General features: G+C 39.4%; 1 protein-coding gene across 2 annotated transcripts in view; it reads right to left on the reverse strand.

Moving 5' to 3' along the window:
• Positions 1 to 1699: 1699 nt before the first annotated feature.
• Positions 1700 to 25641, reverse strand: part of med23 (mediator complex subunit 23) — a 31617-nt gene continuing 7675 nt past the window's right edge. The window contains exons 8-31 of one of the 2 annotated variants that reach the window (XM_022218042.2): positions 25501 to 25570; positions 24674 to 24786; positions 24499 to 24594; positions 23906 to 23923; positions 18508 to 18714; positions 18132 to 18275; positions 17346 to 17491; positions 17013 to 17258; positions 16789 to 16931; positions 14198 to 14372; positions 12941 to 13104; positions 12412 to 12536; positions 12104 to 12309; positions 10635 to 10815; positions 10362 to 10532; positions 10039 to 10255; positions 9733 to 9842; positions 9252 to 9378; positions 8825 to 8990; positions 8137 to 8209; positions 7227 to 7441; positions 7029 to 7149; positions 5792 to 5923; positions 1700 to 2139 (exon numbers count right to left, since the gene is read on the reverse strand). In XM_022218042.2, coding sequence (XP_022073734.2) covers positions 1912 to 2139; positions 5792 to 5923; positions 7029 to 7149; positions 7227 to 7441; positions 8137 to 8209; positions 8825 to 8990; positions 9252 to 9378; positions 9733 to 9842; positions 10039 to 10255; positions 10362 to 10532; positions 10635 to 10815; positions 12104 to 12309; positions 12412 to 12536; positions 12941 to 13104; positions 14198 to 14372; positions 16789 to 16931; positions 17013 to 17258; positions 17346 to 17491; positions 18132 to 18275; positions 18508 to 18714; positions 23906 to 23923; positions 24499 to 24594; positions 24674 to 24786; positions 25501 to 25570 — 3594 coding nt within the window. In that variant the 3' untranslated portion in view covers positions 1700 to 1911. The remainder of the gene's footprint in view (positions 2140 to 5791; positions 5924 to 7028; positions 7150 to 7226; positions 7442 to 8136; positions 8210 to 8824; positions 8991 to 9251; positions 9379 to 9732; positions 9843 to 10038; positions 10256 to 10361; positions 10533 to 10634; positions 10816 to 12103; positions 12310 to 12411; positions 12537 to 12940; positions 13105 to 14197; positions 14373 to 16788; positions 16932 to 17012; positions 17259 to 17345; positions 17492 to 18131; positions 18276 to 18507; positions 18715 to 23905; positions 23924 to 24498; positions 24595 to 24673; positions 24787 to 25500; positions 25571 to 25641) is intronic. The other variant, XM_022218043.2, reaches the window with a different exon arrangement.

A 25641-nucleotide genomic window follows, 5' to 3' on the forward strand; every position in this document is an offset into this window, starting at 1 on the left:
AGTTTTTCTGTTTCCATAGAGGAGCTGGACTCTATATTGCAGTGGGGGTTAACCAGATCAAATCAGATGCTTCTCATTATGCTAAAGTGTCTCCTGGCTTCCTTCACTTGTTTCTCTTGAAGGTGCATTGAAGTAAGTGGAAGATCCTCCATGATGGTCCCAAGGAAAAACCATCCATGGAGGTGGAATATGAAGCAGCAGGTTGAAAACAAAACAGCAGCACATTTGGGTTTTTCCACAACTTTTAGCAGGAATTCCTTTATGGCATCTTAAATATTTAAATTTCTCCAAAAGTACAAACTAATGACATCTTTGCTATCCATCAGCGCATTGTAGTTAGCAGTAGTTACCACATAATACTTGCTCAACATTATGCAAGCTACATGTTAGCATGCTAAGAACGAGGAAATTTGTGCTTTGATTAGTAAAAATGAGCTTCAGATGTCATTAGTTAGGATTATAACCAGTACAAATTTCATTATGGATGCATCATCTTGGAATTCTAACACAACAAAATGAAATGATAGATATCTGGATGTGAATTTGAACAGAAGTCGATGGCAAAAGTTGCCTGATTGTTATTATAAGCAAGTAAATTTGCACTAGTAAGGGTTTAGCTGCTGATGTTGAGAATTAATTTTCATTTTATTCATATTTGCAACTAACTGGCACTGAGCAGAAAAAAAACACTGTGTTAAGCACCCCTAAGATAAAGACTTTAATAATTAATTATGAGAATTAGTTCTGTGTTTTGCACCTTTGGGGGTTGAGAGAATTAACATTTTGGCTCCTGAGAAAAGAACTGTACAAATCTTTAATTACAAGTGCTGCCAGTTAAAAAGCAATATTTGGTATCTGCTGCTGGTTAAGGGCTCGCTGCATTGAGGGAAAAAAAGGACATTTATTATAGTTTTACTTTGTCCAAATCTAATAACCAGTTTTATAAAGACTTATTTTTAAATATCGACTTTTCACAGCAGAGCGAGGCTGCAGAAGCGTCGATGCTTCATCTCCAAACACCCAGAGGCTCTGCTTTGCTTTTAATTCGATTTACTGACCCAACAAATACGCCCCAAGGATTTGGAACCAAGTCTTTCCTCTCACCATTTGTTTCGCTGCCAATCGTCTGATGGCAGAAATCCCAGATCCGACTCTCCATCGAGCTGAAATCTGAGCTCTCCAGCAAACTTAATGGATATCTGTTCAGATGTTTTTACGAGATTTTCTGGCAGAAAGACGATCAGGAACGGAATCTAATGTTCGATTGTGTCCAGGAAGTTTCAATGTAAATGTTGGACTCCCTCTGCTGGTGTAAAGCTGCTATGATGCTTTATTAGAATTTTTATGACAGAAGCTGAGTGCTGTGTTGATATTGTCGAGGTCATCACCTGATGAAAAGGTGTTTCTTCACACTCAGCTCAACAGCAGACTGAAGTGATCAGACAAAAAAAGCTCAGAAATAGAGATTCTGATTGGATTAAATCATGTTCCGCATAATATTAACATTAAACAATGAATGTTAGTCAAAAAATGTAGAAAATAAAGTGAAATGGCTCATTCTTGCTTTGCACATAAGCATAAAAACCACCAATGAAAAGCTTTTTTTTAGTTGCCCACAAGTGTTTATTGAGGTAATGTACAATATAAAAAGTTGTTTACAAAAAGAATCACAAAAAGATGTTATGACAGAAACAAGTAATACAGTTGAGAGTTTATTGTACAGATTCTGCTCCAAATCCTTTCTTTTAGACAGCTTCTTACAGAAAATGTGACCAAATTCAGTCCAACTGTTTGAGTTTAAGAGTTTTTATTGACACAAAAATGAAGAATTTTAATACCTCTGCTAAATGAAGTTGTACATTTTTGTGTGTTAAAGTCCACCTTGGTGATTGTTTCAGCGTGTTTACTCGCCTACATCGAAGCGTGACTGTGCTGAGAGGAAGATGACGGCGAGGCGGCAGCGACGTTAGACGACAGCGAGGAAGGAGGCGGCTGAGGAGTGACGGCGGCCGAGGAGGAAGAGGCGGCCGAGGAGGCGGAGGCACCGGTGGCGGCCGATGAAGACATCTCGGTTTTGTGCGTGATGAAGCGAAGGCGGAGCTTCATGGCTGGACGCAGAGTCATGATGATCTTCTCCACCTGGATCGATAAGAAGGAATCAGAAGAAAGGAAAAATGCAACCCACATGATTCTGTTTCGGGCTGTTTCAAAGCAAGAACTCTGGCCTCAAGGAACAAAAGGTGAGTTCAAGAAGCTCTGAGATTATTCCTGTTGCACTATAATGCAACATTAGCAAGAAGCAACTGTCACAAGACGGCATCAGACCCTTTCGTTACAGATGTTTCTGTGACCGCTGACAGCTGGATATTAGTGTTTTTCTCCGTGGAGCGCCAACTGTCATTTGGAGGATTGCTATGGTGACCAGATGAGGGTCTTTGGCTACCATCAAGAGAAGAAACAACAAATTTTCTTCAAGATTGGAGAAGGACCATTTCATCAGGAGCATCCTGTTTTCTTCAACATTCATGTAGTTGTGCACCGTGGATTTACTCCACAGCATCAGATTGTGGGAATCTGAGGGAAAACATTTGGAGCAAACATCTGAAATGTGGTGCAATCCTACGAGCTTCAGTAAAAAGCAACTGGACCTTCTCTTATGTGACCTTGAAGACGTTTCACTGTCTTACAAGATTCTTATTTAGGACTTTCTTTTTGGCCACAACAACAACAACAACATAATCACAGACTAGTTGAAGTGGATTTTGGCCAAATTTAAATCAGATATGATCTTAGATTTTTATCGGCAGAGAATCGCCCTGATAAAATCAGCCTTAATAAATTAAAATAAATGCAGGAAGAAAAACTAATAACTTCAATAAACAGCTGATAGCAGAAAGTTTAACCACAGTAGTGTCCTTGTGCAGTGATACTCTGCTCCTAGCGCTCCTGTAATGCTCCCTAAAAGTCCCTCAAAGTCTAGAATGAGCGGATTCTCTTCAACCGTGTCAAAACAGCAATTTTAATCTCATTTTGGGGAAGAATAGGAAGTCACTGGGAGACAGATTTGATCAAAATCAGTGAGTGGAGAGGGCCGATTGTGTTGTTGTGGCCAAAAAAACCACCTGTTAATCATTGATAACCCAGTGTTCTCAGTGAGACTCCTCAGGAGAACTCAGTCCAACTCTAAAGGAGGAATTCACGGGGCACATCCATGTGAATGTTGAAGAAAACTGCTGTTTGTTCTCCTGGTGGCTGCAGATCCTCCTCTGGTCACCATGATGAGCCTCCACATGAAGGTTGGATCATCCAGCTGCTGACTGACACAAAATGTGATGTTTTGTCTTTGTGAAAGCTGGAGTTCCATGGAGAAATCAGCAATATGGGGAGCTGCAAATGTTTTTTAAAGGTTTCTGATCCACATAAACAGTTAATATACGGCCAGTTTAGGTTCTGAACACATCTGCAGCTGTTCTTCCTGCTTCAGTGGTGAAGCTTAATATGTGATTACTATTCAGACTTCAGTTTATGGAGCATCCAGCTGTTACAGTTTGAACCTGTGGTGTTTCTTTGACAGATATGTTTATTTAGTTAGTTGTTCAGCAGCTTTAGGACACGACCCTCAGCCTGTAAAACTCACTACACACACACTATTACTGTATTAGGTCAGTTATATGCATTAAAAATTAACATGTCACAGCGGAAATGATTACAGTGGCTACAACTGTGCTCAAACAACAAAGAAAAAGAAGACTAGATGAGTTTTTCTGTCTCTAACACTGACTTCATGTAGCAGCAGTGTGGGTGCAGTGATGGTTCTGCTGCCTGAAAGTTGTGTACTGAAGCTGCTGAAGTTCCTGAATTTCTAAATAAATAAACACAGGTTCAGACAGAAACAGCTGGATGCATCTGCAGCAAGTCCAAACTACAAGCATGTATCCAGTTAGAAGACAGAGCAGCTGGATACTGTCAGAGATCAGCCTTCAGGAATGAATAATTAACAATATTCTCATCATCTCTGCTTTCTGTAAACTGGAAGTGAACTGGACCGACACGCCACCGTTCAATAATGGATCAGAAGGAATAAGAAACACAAATCAAAAACATTCTCACTGTGATTCCTGCAAGGCTTTGTGCAAATGTGAACCTACCAGTGATCACAAAAAAATCTGTAACACAAGTCCTGGTGTTGGTGCTGTGATGTTATGTGACATTCTGACAGTCACACTAATCTGATTACCTGAACCACTTATCAAACCTGCAGCTCTCCTACTGACCTCCTTTACCCCCTCAGGCCTGTGTTAAGCCTTAATCATTACATTTTCTATCCCATACATGTTTCATGGTGATGTATTGTCACTGCACAAACAACCCTCTCATGTCATTTCACTAATTGTATTTCCTCCATTTGTTTCCTTCTGTCTTATTCGCTCTCACCAGAGATTCGAGTGGAGGAGGTGAAGAAGAAACATGAGGAGTCGAGGCAGCGGGTTTTTAACATGAAACATTTTTCTAGCAGCACTTTTTCAAAGCAACGGTTAAATATAACACCGCTGCATCTCCTGTCCATTGTTGTACTAAAACCTACAGCTGTATTTTATGATCAGTCAGATGAGCAGAGTAGTTTTCATGAGAACTTAGAGTGTACATTTTTACTTAAAACTGAGGTCACAACGTGCAGAATAAGACAAATGTGCAGTACATTTTTATTTACACACACGTGCAGAGTGAAGTTCAAAATAGTTGCTGCACACAAAATAGTATTACACAAATAAAACTCATGCTTACTTAATAAATTATGACTGAGTGATAGATTGTCAGTCCTGCTGCCGATGTGGTTTGAATATTCCAGCTTTTATTTCACCGATGCAGAGAAGACTTTATCGAGGACACAGCTGTGCAGCCTCTTAGATCCTAAAATGCATCTCAAGGTGAATCCTCAAAGTCTTGACATTAATGAAGTGTGACACACAGCTGCAACGAGCCATACAAATTTGTGTGTATACACAATAATGTAATCACTCAATCATAGTATAAGTCACTCTTTATATGCATGGTACTCATTTGGGTGCCATGACTCTTTTCTGTCACATTCTGCCACACTGTGTACTGATTTATAAGTAAATATTTACTGTATGTTCTCATGAACACTGTTCAGCTCATCTGACAGGGATCATAAAACACAGTGACAGGATATAAAAACACTGTGGAAGGATGATGCAGCCGAGACAAATTTAACATTTAACTGATGTGGCTTTAAAACAGCAGCTGTGAGGTGATGATGTCTTTTTTTTTTGGTTAGATGTTTGCTGCCTTGACTCCTCATGTTTTTCCTCACCTCCTCTGCTAGCATCTTTGGTGGGACGGACTAAAACACAAGGAGAGGACTTTAGGATGCGCAAACTGGAAAATGAGGAGAGGTAATTGACTTCGATCTACTGAAAACACATCCTTCAAGTGGATTAGAAAGTGACATTGCTTAAAACACCTATGCAAAAACAGCTGCCTATGTCCCTGTTAGCACTAACACTGCTAACCTAGCAGCACACCTTCACTTCTAATGGACTGGACATGCTTATCTTGCAAAACCTAGAAATGTAATGGATTAACATAGGACTTTGTAATATTACTTGCATCAATAACGTTATTTTGGTTACTTTTAATCTGTTTTTTTTCCTCACATTTATATATCTATTGTGTCATGCTAACATTGTAGAGACTCAACATGCAGGTTTCAGTCTGCTGACAGAACTAAAGAGTGACGTCGTCCTTCAATAAAAAGTCAGAAGCTCACCTGCTCCTTCACGCTGTCTCCGGTGTACATGTACTTGATGTGATAGAGGAAGTCACAGATGGGGTCCATGTAGCTCAGGTGTTGGCAGTGTTGGTCGACGGCCTGCAGCATCTCGTAGAAGGCCACACCGATCTGAAGCAGCAGCACAGGAAGATGTAAAAAATGCACTACCACAATGTGAAACTAAACTTAGGCAGACAAAGACAACACTATTATGCTTTAAAAGCAACTTGCTGATTGAATTTTTTGATAAAGTTATGCTTTAATATCTCTCAGGAATTCTGTTTTTAAAAGAGATTTTGTATGTTTTAGGACAAAAAAGCAGAAATTCAGTTGCAAAAGTAAGAATTTTTGCTGTTCCCGTAAGTTAAAACAGTTTATGTCAGCTACTAAAGTTGTTTCTGTCTCAGTGATCTGCGTAGCAGTAGATTCTAGTGAGTGTGAATAGCCTTTTTTATTTATTTTGTGTTTCACAAATTTTCACCATGAAAAATGAATGAAATATGGTGTCTAGCCATCTCCTCTGCTCTAAACTGGTTGACCTCAGATTTATTTCTAAACCAATTTCCTCAAATCCTCGTACATTTTTGTGTTTTTGATGCTTGACAGGTTTATTATTATAACGCTGTGGCCTGCCGTCTGTTTATCACCATGTTTGACCTTTTCAGTTAGAATCCATATTTGTTATTGTTTTTTGGATTGTGTTTGATTCGTTCATTTATTGGTAACAAAAACAGCTTTGTTTTTTTGTCATGTTTGGTTCTCATTTATCAAACATTCAATCAGGAATCCGGCTACAAAAACTAACAGTCACAGTCATTATGTATCATAGTCAAGTAAAGTAACATTTTCTATCATTTTTGTAGTTTGAATATATAAATTACCCACATAAAAATAAACCATAAGTATGTATAAATAAAAGGCCTTTACGAAACAATTCTATCCTGTTATATTGCTTGAATTTATTATTTGTCTAATTTAACATTTGATTTAGTGTAAAGTCCTTAGTAAGCTTGTTTTGAAAGACGCTAAATAAATACAGTTACTATGTCGAGATGTCATGACTAAGTTGTGTTATTGATGTGTGTATGAAACACTAAATGTTACTGTGGTGAACATAAAATCTCATTTCTGCTTTATTTTTCAACATATTTTACTGGCGTAGCAAATATACACGCTAAGAAATGCTTTTCAATCACACTTGTTTCAGAATTGTGAGCCAATAATCTGGATTTACCTCCAACATGCATCGCGTCCTCTCTTGCTGGAAGCGCTGCAGAAACGGCCCAACCAGGTGGTAAACGTACAGCAGCTGGAACTCTGTCTGGACGATGGGCTTCAGAGTCTCTGACAGGAATCTGTAAAACACACAAAGACATGAGGAGCACAGAAAGAAAAGGCAGTGACAGGACGGAGAAGACGGAGACGGTCTTACTTGGGAATCAGAGACAGCTGTCCGATGGAGGAGTGATGCCAGACGGCGTGCGCTAACGCTAACACGTAGCTGCAGTTCATCTCGCTATAGCTCTGGTGGCAGGCGGTGAAGTCCAGCAGGGCGAAGGGATAACCGGCCCACTCCGTCTCCGACGTCAGCGCCGGAGAGCTGATCACCGACACGATGCGGTCGTGGAGGACGATCCAGTAGGGTTCCTGGAAGAGGAGGAAAGATGGACATAATGTAAAAACTCAGCAGTCGTGTTTCTATATTATAATCAGGCAAATTTGAAGCAAACTTTTGACATGTTGCAATAAAAAACAACACACCAATTAGCTTCTATTAAGTGCTTTGGAGCAAATAAACCAGGCTGTGTAGTGGTGTTACAGGACACATAGCTTTAATAAACAGAGTAGAAGAAGCTGGAAACAAACCCAAGTGTTTGCTAAATGCTAAAAAAAATGAAAAAGGTGGAACAACTACTAACTAAATTTTTACTTGTCTAGGAGAGAAAAGTTGAGAAAAGTCTTCAAGAACTGTTTTCAGTCAAGAAAGCTACAAATATGCTTTCATGGCCGGAGACAAAGACAACCCAAAAAACAGTTGATTACTTGTGTGCTAAATGTTTTCTTCATCAGGACCTGTTCAAAAGCAGTGTTTCCAACCCTCAGGAAGCTCATGAACTACTTATAAAAAGATTTATTTCTAAAAAAAAAAAAAAAACGGCTTAAGGGAGCAAAAAAACTTTTTTGCAAAATTGGAGGAGTTTTTATCAAATATTGCTGCTTTCATTAACTTCTTCTGATGCAATACTTCAAAATGTGCATATAAAAAGCACTACTGTGTCGCTGCTTTTGAGAATTCAATATCAGTTGTGAAAAACGGTAAAGGTGTGCGAGTGTTTTCTTACAGGAAGAGCAGTGATGACGAGTCCGATGGCGTTCATCCAGGCTGTGATGTTCTCTCTGGGAACCAGAGGTTGACTGAAAGGTAAAAAAGGAAAACCTGAATTAATATTGTGCAAATCTGAAACCAACACAGCTCAGCACAGTGCATACATCATACCTAAAGGAATGGTGCTGGAGATATTTTTTTCCACGTCAATTACATCCTTAAACCGTCTGAGAATTACGTGCTATTTGTAGGGATTGTTTTTTTTTGCCCCCAATCAAGTCAATCCAACACCAGTTTTGCAGAAAATAACCACGTTATGTATTGTATATGATATTAAAAGAAAAGCATGAGGATTGTTTTGTGTTTTTTGCTAGTTTATAATAGAATATTTTAAGTACTAATATATATAGAGAGAGCTAGAATAGTGTGGGGTTTAGCTTATAAAGGGGCACCATGACTAAGACTTCTGTGATGCTTAATGACCTCCAGTCGGTGGACACACATTAAATCAAACCTAGATGAACTAAAACAGCATTTCTAGATCATAACAGTATATCTAACAGCTGCTTTTGAATCTTTATCATGTGTCTGTACTTTGCATTATAAAGTGACCATGCTGTATTTATTGGGTATATTACACAAACAGCACAAGTCAGTTAAAAATTGCCTTGAATGGGACACCTCTTGCTATTTCTGCATCACACCTTTTCAACACCACGTTGAGCAAAGCATTGCCGACGTCTTTTCCCGGAACGGCCAGCGCCATCAGCTCCACGCAGGTAACATGCAGAGCGTGAGCTGCTGGGTTCGGGAACTCGTTGAACCTCCAATCACAGTTGGGGAACGGACCAGGTGACTTTCCTGCCATCGGTTCGACAAGAGTTAAGGAGGGTAGCTGATGTGTTATCTGTCTCCATTTTAATTACTGTAGCAATGTAAGCACATCAACCCCTTCAACTGGTTTAACACTCCACTGGCTGAAATAAAATGAAGTGACAAGGACAAATCTCTCTTAAAAGCCATTAAGGGACACTGGACGGTAAATAAATTATCCAGTCAGACTCATGGCTTGCTGTTACCAGACATCAGTCTAATGTATTTACAGTGATGGGTGACATTAATGAAGGATATTGTCCACCAGGCGGCCAATCAGCTTGCAGTAGTAGGTGTCATCAGGGATCCAGACATTGTCCTCTCTGGGGTTCATGCCGAACTTCAGGTAGGTTTCACTCAGACACCAGCCAGGTGTTCGGTTGTCCTGAAAAGCAATATCGCACTGTAAAAACTGCCAATATCATGATATAAGCCTCGTATATCTGCATATGAAATGAGACCAAAACAATCATAGTTTTGTTTACGATACATTACGGTATGTATGTGATTGACTGATTTCTTTATGTTCGTGTCATGCACACAAGCGTGTCCAACCCTCATGGGTTTACAATACACCAATATACTAGCATTGCAGCAATACATCCAAAATACACTTTATTCTGCTGCTCAGTTCTCAAATAAAATATGTTGCCTTCTATCCCAGTCCTAACATTCTGCCATGAAAAAGATTCCCCTTCTAAAACAACAAGACAAGACTGTATGCGAGTTCTCTGCCTACCTTCAGTGAGGACATGATGGCGTGAACCAGCTTCCTCTTCAGGTTGGTTCTGTCTCTCAGGTGTCGTTCGTAGTAGTGAAGAGTGTTGTACAGGTAGGTGACCGGACGATCTGTACATGAATACAACACTAATTAGCACATTACACAATCTGAAAAATATCAAAAGCACATAAAATAATACAGTTAAAGCACCAAAATTGATTAGCAGTGTCAGTAAGAGTGGTAGTACTGTTAAAATCTCAAAGATGCCCGTCTCTGTTCTTATTCTTTCTCTGCAGACTGGCATACTGATGCGTCCTGACTCACCATGGAACTTGTACAAGCCTCCCAGATGATCCAGCAGCGTCTCCAGACTCTTGGAGACGGGAAGAAGCTCCAGGAAGCGATGGATGACGATGTCAAAGACCGGAAGGAAGCGCAGGCACACATTGCCGAAGTAGATTGGCAGGTACTGAGGCTGGAGCTGCATGGGAGGGTTGACTTGGTCCGCGAGACCCTCAAAGTACAACTTCTCTGGGTATTTCTGGCAGAAGAACAATAACGAGATATTTTCTGATTTCTGCGTACTGCGCCTGTAATTTTGTGCTTGCACCAATTCTCTGCATTTGTGGGGTTTAGCAGCTGTGTACCTTGTGGTAGTTCATGTGTTTGTTGTGCCAGTCACTCTGCAGCCAGTGCTCTGGAGCGTTCTCCTTCACAAAATCATTCACTCTGTTCCTGAAGTCGTTGGGCTTCAGCAGCAGCAGCTGGATGATGAAGTAACAAACCTGAGCTTCGTTTCCCTCGTGGCTTCGCATTGCCTGAAGATGGAGATAAAGAGCAGCGACATAAACAGATCTTTAGCATGTTTTTGGTGATACGAAGAGCTAAGAAAACATCTATATTCTTCTGTATGTCCTCACCAGACACAGGATGAGTCTATCCAGCGTCACTATGTTGTATTTCCAAACCATGTCGTTGAGTATTTCGATGCACTTGTTGAGCTGCTGTCCTCCAGCCGACGTGGAGAACTCGTAGACGAGGAAGTCGGCAAACGTGCGCACGTGAGCCACCAGCGCACGAGCACCAATTCTCTCCAAGACCCTGGGAGGAAAACACATCAGGCTCATCATCTCATAATAAGGCTTCACTCTCCCTATGGATCAATTAGTCAGCTAGAGTCTCAAGAACATCCTCCCTTGGGCCAATTCATGTAAATATGAAGGGCCTCGGTGTCAGTGATGAGATGCATCATTAACTCAAGCTACATCAAAATAAACTCAGTGGCATTTGCAGGAATTAGAGTAAATATGAAAATATAAAGAAGTCATATGCTCCACAGCCAGGCTCAGCTCTACAGGGGTGCAAAAGCAGACCTTTCATCCTTAGTTGAAATCTGAATAATATAAATGCCAGAATTTAATTGTAAGGAACTCTTGCTGGGTACATTGCATGGTTAGTCTATTCACTACGCAAAATGGTGTAAAATGTTGATTAAAACAGGAGCCCTCTGCCGTCAGACTGTGCATCTATGCTTGGATAACTCTGAACAACAGCAGGACAACTTCAGTTTACAGTGTTTGATAACTGTCCAGAATTTAGTGTGGTGTACAGATGATGGATGGATTCTGCCTGACTCACCACCACCCCTCCACCTGCAACTTTAATAAGCACCAGACAACCTCGGTGAAGAAGAACCTGTGAGTCTAAATATGTCAGACTTATTTATACAGAAGGATTCGGTGTTTGTTTTGCAGCTCATGGCATAAAAGCTGAGAATATTCCTGGAGAAAATATGTGACATTTGCAGAAATTTTGGCTCAAAAGGAAATGCAGATGCTGCGTTAAGTTTTACACCTTTGCTACCACTACTGATGAATGTAGCGTTTTGCATATTTGACTCTGTAATGCAGACTGACAAAGTGATAATTCCTGGATGATGATCACTTTTAGGCGTCTGCATTCATTTCAGATGCACAAGAAGTCATTTTTTCCCGGAGCCATGTCTTCGATTTCGGTTTTGCATTTGTAATTTCTTTAAGTTAGCTTGTAAAGCTTTCTTTTCTCATTTTTGTACATTTATTGTGTATAAGTATTTCTTTTGAGGGCAGCAGACAGCTGCCAAAATGGTTGAAAATGCAAACTTTACTTAAAGAGTGCAAGTTAAAATGTTTACATTTGTGCAAACACATGATGATCATTAGGCTGTTTCTGGTGATCATCTGACCGTCAAGAGCAGCTACTGTGGTAGAAAATAGTCCTTTTTTTTCCTTCCATCTTAACATTGATAAAGTTAGAAAATGTAATCCAGAGTCATGCTTTTGATCTCCATTATTTCCACTATAGTCTGCTTGATCCACTGTGTGTGGAAGGTGATTTATTGACGGCAGACCTGAAGCCGATCTGGTTGATGTGGTCCGTCTCCAGCAACATCTTCCACAGCAGACAAAGGAACAGCGGTGGCGAACCCTGCATGGAGAAGTGTGTGATGATGTCGTTCTCGTTGGCCATCGACTTCCACTTCCTGTACTCCTCCTCCACATTCTTCTTGAGGTTGAAGCGGGACTCCTGGGGCACGTTGTTCTGCTTGAAGAACGCCTGAAGCAAAAACAGAGGATTGATTATTTTAATTTTGAATAAAAATGAAATTACAGTTCATAATTTGTGCATTTGGTTCATGAAAAGTCATCATATCTGCACCTGTAGAGGAGCAGGGAAGCAGGACAGAGTGTGTGAAGCCCAGTTATGAGGCGTGAAGTTAATGATGGTCTGCAGGATGTCTTTACACCAAGTTCCATGGATGGAGTCAGAACCTGTGAAGAAATCTGAACAGACACAAGCAGGTCACCACATAATATAGAGATCAAGGACAGACAAGTGAACTAACTTTAACAGATATTTCATATTATACATTTTCATATAATTGCTAAGTTAATGTAAAGTTAAATTTTAAAATGCTGTGCAAAAATTTTAAAAACTGACTACTGTACAATTGAGAGATGGCCTTTGTACAGAGTCCTTCAAAAAAATCCTGGATCCAGACGGTGATCCAGATCACCTCCAAAATCTAATCGATTGTTACTTTTGCTCTTCCGGACATTCTGTAAAAATTTGGTGAAAATCCGTCCATGACTTTTTGAGTTATGCTGTTAACAGACAAACAGACAAACTCCGGTGATTACATAACCTCCTGGCGGAGGTAATAATAATCTAAAATAATTAGCGGTACCTGTGACATGTGTGGCCCGGGCTAGCGTCAGGATCAGGGCTCGGTTCAGCTCCTCGGACTCGGCCGACAGAACCGTCTTTGGGTCATTGAGGAATCTGGTGAACTGAGGCTGAACCTCTGAACTCCCCAAAGCTGTGATTAACCGCAGAGCTGTGCTCTCAACACTGAGGAAAGAGGCAGAAAAACATAAAAACAAAACAGACCGATGATGAAAGATCATTCTGAGGATGTTTTTGTGTTGTTCAGTGGAGGTGAACACAGTAAGAACTAGAAAAGCACTCAGAGAGCGCAGCACTCCGCCAACGCTGCTCAGTCCTATCATTTCCAAGAGATGAAACCTTAAAGGTGCTGCATGCAGCATTCAAACCACAAGGTGTCACTAAAGCAACAGCATCTAACACCAAAAGAAACAACAAGAAACACCACCTTCTCCTTTTACTTTCATTTGCAAACAGTTTGTGTAAAGAAAAAAAGGAACCAACACAAATTGGTTAGCCCACTAAAGTTATCCCACTTTAGCATTCCAGAATGCTTTGAATGGACATAAGGGGAATCTTCCATTCATCTATTTCTAAAGTCAGTGAAAATCAATTCAATTTCAATTAAATTCTAATTTCAGTTCAATTCAATTTAATCTCATCTAATTTAACTCAGATCAATTCAATTCAAATCAATTTGATTAACTGGATTTAATCCAATACAATTAAATTCAACCCCATTCAGACTAATTAAATTAAATTAATTTTCATCTAATATAATCAAATTCAATCTAGATCAGTTCAATTAACGCTGTCAATTTAATTCAATCCAGTTCAATCTAATCTAATCTCATCTAATTTAATGTAATTTCGTTTAATACACTTCAGTTCAATTTGATTCAGTTCAATCTAATCTAATTCAGCTCAATTCAATGTAATCTAATTTAATCCATTTCAATTCAATTCAAATGAACTTTTTCTATGTTAATCTCATTTAATTTAGTGAAATTCAACTAATTTAATTTAATTCAGATACATTCAATTAATTTCAAATTAACTTAAAATCTACTTCAATTCAGTTCAATCCAGACCAATTCAATGGGCTTCACTACATAAAAGTTTCGAGGAACTTTTGTCAAAGCATCAAAACTTAATTTGTGTGAATGTGGATGCATTCACCTCAAAACTGATCAACCTATGTTATTTAGCGTGTATGCCAGTGATCTTGAGGTGAGTTGCATGTGTAGGATACGTAAACATGGCTGCGTGGTCACATTACCATAGATGCAGCTGGTTCTGGTTGGTCTGAGGAACAGCAGCCAGACTGTGCAGGTGACTCAGCAGCTGGACTCTGTAATGAGGCTGGATGTGATGCATCCTGTAGCTGAACATCTCCAGCAACGTGTGGAGGATTCCCCAGGCGTGAGATTTAAAGACGTTGGGCAGCAGCTGGCCTAAAACAGAACAGAGAGTTACTATTCAGCATGTTTTAAAGAGACAGTATTTCCTCTCATGTATTCTTTTATCTGGCTCTGCGTCAACGTATTAACTGCTAGTCACACTGATGCTGACATTTTTGGCTCCATTATCCAATTCAGTCCAGTGTTATATTTTTTTTATTTATTTAGTATTATTATAGTGGATATATTTAAATACTCGGGTAAAGACATAATAGTGTTATTTATGGTGTGAAATTACCGGAGTAATGTACATATTATGGATTGTAACCCTACAAAAATTAATCAACATCAATGAAAAAAACAAGAAACAAACAAACAGAACTTGGTGGATCCATGTGAGAAAAATGGAGGAAAGTCTTTAAGAATTGTTCTCAATCAGGAAAGTTGTAATTATTCTTTCATTTTATTTTATAGTCTCTCTTTTGTTATATTTTTATGGCTTGTGCAGCTATAGATAAACGATAAATGTTTGCAGCCTTGTGTGAATTACAAATCACATTGTTATTTATACACACGTGGACAAAATTGTTGGTACCCCTCAGTTAAAGAAGGAAAAACCCACAATTCTCACTGAAATCACTTGAAACTCACAAAAGTAACAATGAATAAAATTTATTGAAAATTAAATAATCAAAATCAGCCATCACTTTTGAATTGTTGATTAACATAATTATTTAAAAAAACAAACTAATGAAATAGGGCTGGACAAAAATGATGGTACCCATAACTTAATATTTTGTTGCACAACCTTTTGAGGCAATCACGGCAATTAAACGATTTCTGTATTTGTCAATGAGCGTTCTGCAGCTGTCAACAGGTATTTTGGCCCACTCCTCATGAGCAAACAGCTCCAGTTGTCTCAGGTTTGATGGGTGTCTTCTCCAAATGGCATGTTTCAGCTCCTTCCACATATGTTCAATGGGATTCAGATCTGGGCTCATAGAAGGCCACTTTAGAATAGTCCAACGCTTTTCTCTCAGCCATTCTTGGGTGTTTTTGGCTGTGTGTTTTGGATCGTTGTCCTGTTGGAAGACCCATGACCTGCGACTGAGACCAAGCTTTCTGACACTAGGCAGCACATTTCTCTCCAGAATGCCTTGATAGTCTTCAGATTTCATCGTACCTTGCACACTTTCAAGACACCCTGTGCCAGATGCAGCAAAGCAGCCCCAAAACATTACTGAGCCTCCTCCATGTTTCACCGTAGGGACAGTGTTCTTTTCTTCGTATGCTTGGTTTTTGAGTCTATGAACACAGAGTTGATGTGCCTTACCAAAAAGCTCCAGTTTGGTCTCATCTGTCCAAAGGACATTCTCCCAGAAGCTTTGTGGCTTGTCAACATGCATTTTTGCAAATTCCAGTCTGGCTTTTTTATGAGTTTTTTTCAGCAGTGGTGTCCTCCTTGGTCGTCTCCCATGAAGTCCACTTTGGCTCAAACAACGACGAATGGTGCCATCTGACACTGATGTACCTTGGCCTTGGAGTTCACCTTTAATTTCTTTGGAGGTTGCTCTGGGCTCTTTGGATACAATTCCAACGATCCGTCTCTTCAATTTGTCATCAATTTTCCTCTTGCGGCCACGTCCAGGGAGGTTGGCTACTGTCCCGTGGGTCTTGAACTTCTGAATAATATGAGCCACTGTTGTCACAGGAACTTCAAGCTGTTTAGAGATGGTCTTATAGCCTTTACCTTTAAGATGTTTGTCTATAATTTTTTTTTCGGATGTCCTGGGACAATTCTCTCCTTCGCTTTCTGTTGTCCATGTTCAGTGTGGTACACACCTTTTCACCAAACAGCAGGGTGACTACTTGTCTCCCTTTAAATAGGCAGACTGACTGATTATGAGTTTGGAAACACCTGTGATGTCAATTAAATGACACACCTGAGTTAATCATGTCCCTCTGGTCAAATAGTTTTCAATCTTTTATAGAGGTACCATCATTTTTGTCCAGGCCTGTTTCATTAGTTTGTTTTTTTAAATAATTATGTTAATCAACAATTCAAAAGTAATGGCTGTTTTTGATTATCTAATTTTCAATAAATTTTTATTTATTGTTACTTTTGTGAGTTTCAAGTGATTTCAGTGAGAATTGTGGGTTTTTCCTTCTTTAACTGAGGGGTACCAACAATTTTGTCCACGTGTGTATAGTCCATTTAAAACAGCAGTCATTGCATCAAAGTGCTTTCTAATAGAGAAAAAGAATGTATTTGCTGCTACAAATTACCCTGACAAAGGGGTTAAGCCTTAATAGTGCTATTTATGGTGTGAAATTACCAGAGTAATTCACATATTATGGGTTAAAATCCTACAAAAAAAACCCAAATATCTATTACTGTATTTTCTTGATTACTGTTTTAATCTCTATTTTCAACATAGTGGATATTTTTAGTGAATTAGATTGCACTCACTGATGAACCCTTTGATGCCCAGAGACTCTATTTCCATGTAGACCAGCAGTCGGCTGTATGTTTCCACCAGCGCTGGAGCCAGAGCGATGCTGGACTTAGCGTGGGCCAACTTGATCACACGAGTGGCGATGCTGTGGATCAGACTAGAAACACAAGATGGTTTAAAGCGTTTCAAGAAACTTTTACTTTTAACAAATCATCTAAGCTTGGAATCTGTCCACTACCTCATCTTTGCATGCACAGTGAGCGAGTCCAGCAGGTTCATGGGAAGCGGAGTGACCGATCCCGATGCGATGCAGCTGGTTCCCGGTAGGTTGATCTTCATGGTTCCGTTTCCGTAGATGGTTTCCACCAAGACGCCCATGGGCAGCGTGAAGCACTCGGAGTTGGTGCTGTAGGCGTTACACAGCAGTGCGATCTTATAGTCGGACATCCCCAGAGTCTTGTTACGCAGGGACTGCTGGAGAAACCTGCAAAAAAAAGAGAGGGTTTTGGGTGTAAAATTAGAGAGTTTTGTGGCATTTGCATACTTTGATGAGTAAGTTAAAGGTTCTTACTCGTGGTGCAGCTTCAGGGAGTGAGGAATTGGTATCTGCAGCTTGGAGTTGTCGTTCTGAGCTTTGCGGTTCAGGTGGATCCAGATGCAGGTCATCGCAAACGAATGGGTCGACTGGGGTTTGTTGATGTCAGGAACTGGAATGCACTGAAGAGGGACAGAAAACAGAGGTTTAACTCTCACAACTAGTAGAACTTACAGTGCAAATGAAGCCATTATGATAATTATTTTTGACAAATGTTGAGATTATTTACGGCAGTGATTCATTCCTGCTAATGCACACATCTCTGTTTCACAATTAGACTCCTCCTTACTCACAGCTCATCTCCCACCCGCAAAATGTAAATAAAATTCTAACGACCTTTTACTAAACAGAGCTGCTTTCACTTAGTTGTGCAATTAAGTGATTCACTGCGTAGCGTTTCTTTCATGAATACCTGAGTTGATGCTGGGTGAGGAAAAAAGTTCAGTGAGGTAATGTTAGCTTTGTTTTTCTTCTTGGCTTTCATTTGTTTGTGTTGCGGTTTGTGTTATTTTTTCAGCTGGTTGAACAAGTTAGCTGTGTAGACAAAGCTTCTAATATTATTATTGCTTATAATAAAACCAATAACTTCAAAAATCTGGTCTGTACCTTATTAATCTTGTCAGCCCTTCTATTCCCTCAATTTTGATTCAGTGTTTTCGATTTTATCACATACTTGCTGTTTGACATTTTTCTATTTTTTATCTAAACTTGTGGATTTTCACCTAATGATGACTGAATCATTATTTTTTATCAGACTTGTACCTCTTTTTCAGGGTAAAGCAGGTCGAAAAGCTTCATGACTGGTAGGAAGTCGGCCAAGGCGTTCTTCTGAATGCTTCCTGATATGAACTGCAGCAGGACCCACATCAGATGATCTCTTCCTTTAATAAGACCTCTGCCTGCAAGCTACAGAGAAGGAAGGCGTCAAAGAGAAAGACAAGTAGTTAAAAATACATTCTTGCTTTAACGTCGCTTTTACCTGCATTCCCTATGACTCAGAAAGAAGTGAAGGCAACTGTATTATAAGAACTATGTCTATTTTGATAGCAAATTTTCTTCCTGAGCTGCCCTCAATCTGCTCTAATTGACTGGAGTCACAGTAAAAAGTGACAGATTTCAGTGTTTTCTTCCCTCTTACCTTCTGGTGTAGAGACAGCACCATGTGAGGGAAACTCGCGAACTGAAACAGCACAAAGAAGATGAGCTGCGAGGACAGATGCTGCCACAGCAGCTGGCTGGTTCCTCCGATGTCGGCGTCAAAGTGCTCTTCGGTCTCGGATCGCTCCATGGCGTAAACCACCAGGTCCACCAGCTGCTCCTCCAGCACCGGGCAGCGCTGCTTGTGCTGGGAGGGCAGGAGGGGAGTGTTACAGAGGGAAGAAAACGGTGGGAGAGGAGGTTAAACCGAGGAAAGGGAGGGAAAGACGTCCGAGGACAGAGAGGAAAAGGAAGGAAAGAGAAAGAGGGAGGGAGGAAATAAAAACATCTTAAAATTACGTCACAAAGACTTATGCTGATGGATGCTCCAGCAGCTGTTAGAAAACATGCATCTCCTTACTGCCTCTGTCATCTGGTACAACCTACTGTAGCCTCATCACACCATTTATCATACCCTTCGTCAAATTTGTAGAAACCGAAGGGCCCACGTAACTTTCACTAAGATTTCTGTCAAATCTCCTACAGGTTGAGACCTTTAAGTAAACTTCCATGGCAAAAGAAGTTTTGTGTTTGCGAGCAGCTGTGATATTCTAGACCCAAGTTTATCTACTGATTAGTGGTACATGAATAAAATTAAATGTAGATGAATATGCAAGAAGGTAATGTGTTTTACAGCATCCTGTTAAAACACTGCAGCTCTTTTGTTCTTCCGGCGGTTACAGTTTTTCAGCTTTATTTCGGTTGTGTTCAGTTCTGATGTTGGTTTCGGTAAAAGACAATACCACAGCCCTGGCCAGCCACTCAATCTTCTGTTGTTGATTGTTTATGTGCACTTATGAAATAAATGTACAGATTAGCTGCAACCGCTTGACTCTTTTAGTTATGTCGGACCGACTTTGCAGAGAGCCTTTTTCTTACAGCAAACTTTTGTTAATGCAATATATTATACTTATGCCAACTTACTGTTGATATAATATAGAACTGAGTTCAGTAGAAGTCTTATAATGTAGCTGATTTTCAGCAGAGCTGCATATTAAGGTGCACAACAAGCGCACCTGCATTAAACATATGCAAACAGTAACTATCAACAGTGGGGATGCTGCATGATTTTGTGCTATTAACAACAGGACTTGATGTTTACATTTTTGTAAACACTGGCAGCTACATATTTGTGATTTCTCCACAGAAAACAAACATCCACTCAGCAGCAAGATAACCCAACTTTCAAGTGAAGGATCATGAGAAGAACCAGCAGCTTGACATTGGAAGAGCATTATGAGCATGCTCACTTTAGTATCTTTCCTCTAAAGTTTAACTTACAAACGCTGCAGGAGCACTGTGAGCAGAGTATCACTGCACCAGAAGATTAACTCGACAAGGATGGCAGGCAGTCAAATTTATATGCGCAATCTCTGAACCTTTTGATTGCATCTTTATATATCATGGAGGACATAAAAATGCAAAATGTGTGAACCTCATAGGAGTACCGTACCTGAACCAGAGAAGACGAGACTTTCATGTATAAAAAGGGGAGTTTGATAAAACGTGGGATTAGAGCGGGAAGGAGGGAAACCAGACACGTGGCTGGAGTTGGGGTTAGGTTAGTTTAAATAAGGCAATACAGGGAGGTGACAGAAAGGCAGGTTAACTGTATTCTAAAGCCCCAATCAGCAACTGATCGCTCCATACAAACAGGTATGACCTTCACATGTTTAATTAATTTCTGTAAGACCTATAAACAGTGCAATTAAAATACATACAACCAAACTTAAATTCACACACCACTGACAGAGCAGAAGGAGTAAAAGGTCTCTTAGCGAAGGGTTGAACAGCACAGCACAACACAGCACAACAAAGTACAAAAGCACGGCACTAAACAGCAAACCAAAGCGTGCAACTCATTCCAGCATGCACACTAACAGGTCTGGGGAAGGAGGTGCATCAGGAGGACGAAGAAGAGGAGCTGTGAAGCCGACGGTGGGTCACTTTATTACACTTTTATGCATTCGCCTTCTGTACAACTTCTCTTCTGCTGCACTCAAACACACTGTCATGCTCACAGAAAAGGAAAGAAAAGACGACAAAGAGACACAGAAAAAGAGGGAGAAGAGAGAAGGATCCGCAGGCATATCTTCAGGAAGAAAACCGCTTGCCGAGTTCAATCCAACAGTAAAATCAGAATTAGCGGCTGGTTTTAACCTCATCTATCACCTACCAACATCCCGACCAGTAGCAGCCTCATTTGACAGAATGATTTATGCATGAATAGTCAATTTCTGACTTTGTTTTTAATTTTGTAGAGCTGGTACGCAAGGTTAGGGTGTATTCAGATGGTGACAATCAGATAAATGTGCAACTAATGCTGGTTATCGCCTGTGTTTCTGGAACAAATGCATAATTCTAGTCACCAAATAATAGTAAACAAAAACTGTGCAAATGCAATAAAGCATTACGATCTACACTGCTCTTCTATAAATCAATCAATAAATTAATCAAACTTCATGTGTGTCACACCTTTTACACAGCTGAGTGCTGCTCAAAGTGCTTCACAGATGACCTCAAAATAAAACATACAGCAATGATGAAAAGATTAAAAACATGAAAATGAAATCATAAAGATTTGAGAAAATGAGACTTTAAAAAACAAAACATAAAAATTTTAACTTATAAAATTCAATAAAATTAATGAAAAAAAATAAAAACATGTATAAATAAAAATACACAGAAAAAGCAACAAAAAATTCTTCATTAATTAATCATTTTAATTTCTTTATTCTACTTAGTGAAATGTTTTTTTCTTCTTTGTATTTTAATTTAGAATTGCTCAAACACTGAACTGAATTAAAGACTTTAACAGAATGAAAACAATAAAATGAATGAAAATATTGAAAGAAACATGTATAAACCATATTAAATAAGAAATGAGGCTGAAGAGGAAGCTTTTACTTTGACATTAAACGACTTCTCAGGTCCTGTCAGACTGTTTCAGCAACATTATGTAGCTTATTTGAAAGAAACCAGTTTTTAAAGAAAAATAAACCACGCACATAATAAAACCGTTTTATTGTGTTCATCATCTAGAAGAGAAAATTTTAATTTTTCTTTTCAGTCATCTGTGAATGTGAGTTCCAGATCGCTAACAATCAACTGAGACAAACCAATAAAAACCCTCAAATAACCCGTGTTTTTAGTTGATCGCACTTTTTGAACATCACATGATAGAAGTCGTAGCCAACCAGACCACACTCATCACCCAACCTGAGCAAAACAACCATCAAATAATTAAAAATAAACAAAACTAACTTCTAAAATCCGTTTTCAAGCTCTCAATGGTAATTAAAGCACTCTGCATGATAATCTTGTTCATTTTTAATGAAAAAAATATAATCTCATCTTGAACCTGAAGAGACGAGATGGTTTTTTTTGGAGTGATAAACCAGTTTAAAAAGGAATGGAGCTAGTTGAGTGTGACCATTACAAACTACCAGTCTTTATCACTTTGAGTGGATTGCACAAGCTGCATTAGAGAAAGGTTTGCTGAAGTACTGCAGCAATAAAGCACAATAAGGTGGTTTAAAGTGAAAGAAGAAGATGTCATATATTAGGGTTGTCAAGGTTCTACATTAGGTTTCTACACTGGTTGCACTGCATTTAGCAAATATTTTTTAAGACTAATTTTAATGCTGACAAGCAGAAATAAAAGTGCAAATAAATGTTTTGTTCTTTTTCATCAGGACAATCTGTGACATAAAGTTAGTCAGTTCTTGTTTGGTTATATTGTAAGCAGTGGTAAATGCTGTTAGCATTTCTGACTCTTCACTGCTTTGCTTTGTCACTGACTGGCGCTGACATTCACTTTCAAATTCAGAATGCTGATGCTTTTATAGCAAAAGCTCTGTTTGTAGCCATTCACTGGCTGCACTAAATGCATAATGTGGGCAGTTTCATCATATCTCAGCATCTCCACAGACTAAAAAATGACTTGTGGTGGTTAAAATTCAGAATTTTATTGTTTAGCAAGCACAGTGTCCTATATGACTCATTCTGCAGTTTAATCACTGTCTGAAAACCTCAAACTGTAGCTCCCATCACTTGATTTGCAGAGCTATTCGAAGATAAACGATGTGATAATACCTACATATATTACTGGCCATGGTAATACCACTATTTAGTCCAAACAGTGAAGTTTTGCCCAGGTCAGCACAACAGAAAGCATTAGCGACCTGACACAGGAGGATCCCGCTAACAACAGGCAAGCACCAGACTACATCCACACATGCAGAGCAGCAGGACTTGAAATGTCAACAGCAGGGTTTAGAAATATTTAATATCAGCTAGAACTAAACACACTGTTTTCTGTAACCCAAAGACCCTACAGCTCTTTCCATCTGGATAATAAACTCAGTTTATAAATCAATCCAGAGTCATAAAATAAAGTCTTGGTCAACAAACTGTTTTGCAAACATGCAGAAGATTAAATCAAATAAGGTGAATTAATCATTAACGTAGCAAGCAAATCCAACGATGCAGAAACAATAGAGGCTATAAATTTAAGCAGCAGGCACTCATGAGCTGCTTAGACCCTGAACTGACTTCCTGTTTTTGAACATTAGTGGCAACTAATTAGTAACTAGTGACATATTTTCATTGTATTGTGCAGGTCAGTTTCACATTTCCATTTTAAGTGCCAAGAATATGGGTTGATATACAGACACTAAATATTAATGGTAACAACTTTCCCACACTTCTTGAACTGTGGCTCCTTTGGGAAAAATAACCAAAATTTAAGCTTAATATTGTAAAACTTTAATGCAAAAAAATAAACCATTTACATTAACCAGATTCTGTCAAAGACAAAAAATTCTGTTGATCTTTTTCTGTTCCCATAGAGGCGCAGGACTTTATAGTGCAGTAAAAATTACAGAAACAGCAAAAAAAAAACCAAACACACACCTAAAAACTGTTGCTTGGGGTTCAGTGGGTTAACAGAAACTTTTGGCCATCTGTGGCTTTAATGAATACATTTTTATTGTGACTGTAGTGATTCTTCCACGGTAAAACCACAGATAAGCTATCATGCAAAGCAAACTGACGTGACGGGAAACAAACGAGGTTAATAATCCATAAACTGCCTGCTGTTTCTTATCTGCAAGACTTTATCTACCTGTTCAGTGTATATTTAACCACGTCTGTGTTTGTCTCCTAATTATTTCTCTGTGGAGCCCTGCTGTGTCCATCTCAAGCTCTGTAGCCATTCTCATTTGTTCCATTTTCTCGTCTTTCTTTGTCCCGTTTCTAAGACATGCCTACAAAGCTAATCGTCCAATGGGCTGGTTAGTTGGTAGGTCAGGTGACCAGGAAGAGGAACAACAACATACCTGGGCAATGTTCAGAGTCTACAGAGCGCATGGCAGAGAGACAGACGAACACGACACACAACCAGAGGACAAAAAGAGAGAGAGAAGGAAGAGAAACAAAGAAAGAAAGGAGGAAACAGAGAGAGAAAGTGGTGACTAAGGAGCTAGGATAGTTCGCTAGTCTGTTCAGCTCATGAAGCATCAGCTCAGCCGGGTAAAACACACAAACCGGATCGTTTGTGAAAGAAAAAAAAAATCCATATCAGGCTTGGAAAACGTTTGGACTCGGTGATAAGCTGAGCTGAGCTGAAGCTGCATGAACCCAACAGGGCAAACTGACACCAGTGCATTATGGGTCAAGCTCACAGCGCTGCTTTACACATGGTCTTATTATACAGCTGTGTTACAGAGGATTACAAGGGAGAAGACGGGTGAAATTAGGGGAGGAGGCAAAGAAAACGAAGGTAAAATTAATACAAAAAAGAACCAACTAAGAGAAAGAAACGGAAAGAAAAAGGGGGCTAAAGGAGGGCAAAATAAAAAGAAAGGGGGGGTGGCAAACAGAAAAAGGGGGCAGGTGGCAGGAAAAGAAGAAGAAGAGGATGTTGCTTTACCTGTTTGTTGAGTCCTAACATGTTGCACACCATCTCTCTGGAGTACGGTTGTTCCAGTACATAACGCAGCAAACCGGTCTGAGGCTCAAACAGGTCCTACGTACACAAAAAATACTTTATTAGCGCTTCTCCTGTATTTATAAATGTGTCTTTAGTCCGTAGGTATATTTATTACCTTATCAAAAGGCAGCATTCCTCTCAGAGGGAAGCGGAGAGTTGTGGGATCTAATTTCCAGGAGTTACAGATGGCTCCGCTGTTATTCACAACTGGTAACAGACTGCAGCGACCTGTGGACACAAAATCTGGATTAACAGACATATTACAAGAAAATACAGTGATGCAATAACATTACTGGGCGTAAATTCAAGCAGTTGGCACTAATGAGCTTCTTGGACCCTGAAAAAACAAGTCAGTAATCACGACATTTCCACTATATTCATGTGCTCAAGCGACAAATTACATTTTTGAGGTCAAGAACACAAAGTGATGTAAAGAAACGGAATTTTAACTCTCTGAAAACCAAGCTGGTGGCAGTCGAGTCACAGCATGCGGCCTAAACAACGAAATTTACAATTAGAAATGAGCAGCATGAAGAAACCTGAAAGCTTCAATTTGCTCAAACTAAACTATATTACAACATTAGTGTCATTATTTAGTGCTGATTGCACTGTTTCAAACTGAGATTTCAGGCGTTATGCAAATGTGTTTCATGGTGATGCTCATGCTCGACTTCAAACGACGTGTCTCAGGAAGGAAGGAGCAGATTTTTCTGGTTTTGTAAATGTGCAGACCTTTTACATGCACAAAAATTCACCTATATAACACTGAAGGAAAAGAGGTACCAAAAAGCAGAATATTGGTTCTTTAAAGCTTCAGTAAAGCATTAGAATGAGACAACCAGATGGTAAAAAACAGCAATCCTTGGGCTGAACAAAATTTTCTATGATTTGAATATTATATATTATATACTTCCAGTGTGGGTGTTTGCATGTTTCTCTTACCACAGATCGAGTTGATTCTGGCTGTTGGTCTGAAACTATCCACAAAGTCTGATATCAAACTGCCCAGAAGCTACAACCGAAGGAGACACATAGAGACAATAAAGAATCGACAAAGGACAGAGTAAGAGGAAAATGACAAAC

The sequence above is a fragment of the Acanthochromis polyacanthus genome, chromosome 16 (genome assembly GCF_021347895.1).
Source record: "Acanthochromis polyacanthus isolate Apoly-LR-REF ecotype Palm Island chromosome 16, KAUST_Apoly_ChrSc, whole genome shotgun sequence".
In the NCBI taxonomy this organism is placed as follows: Eukaryota; Metazoa; Chordata; class Actinopteri; family Pomacentridae; genus Acanthochromis; species Acanthochromis polyacanthus.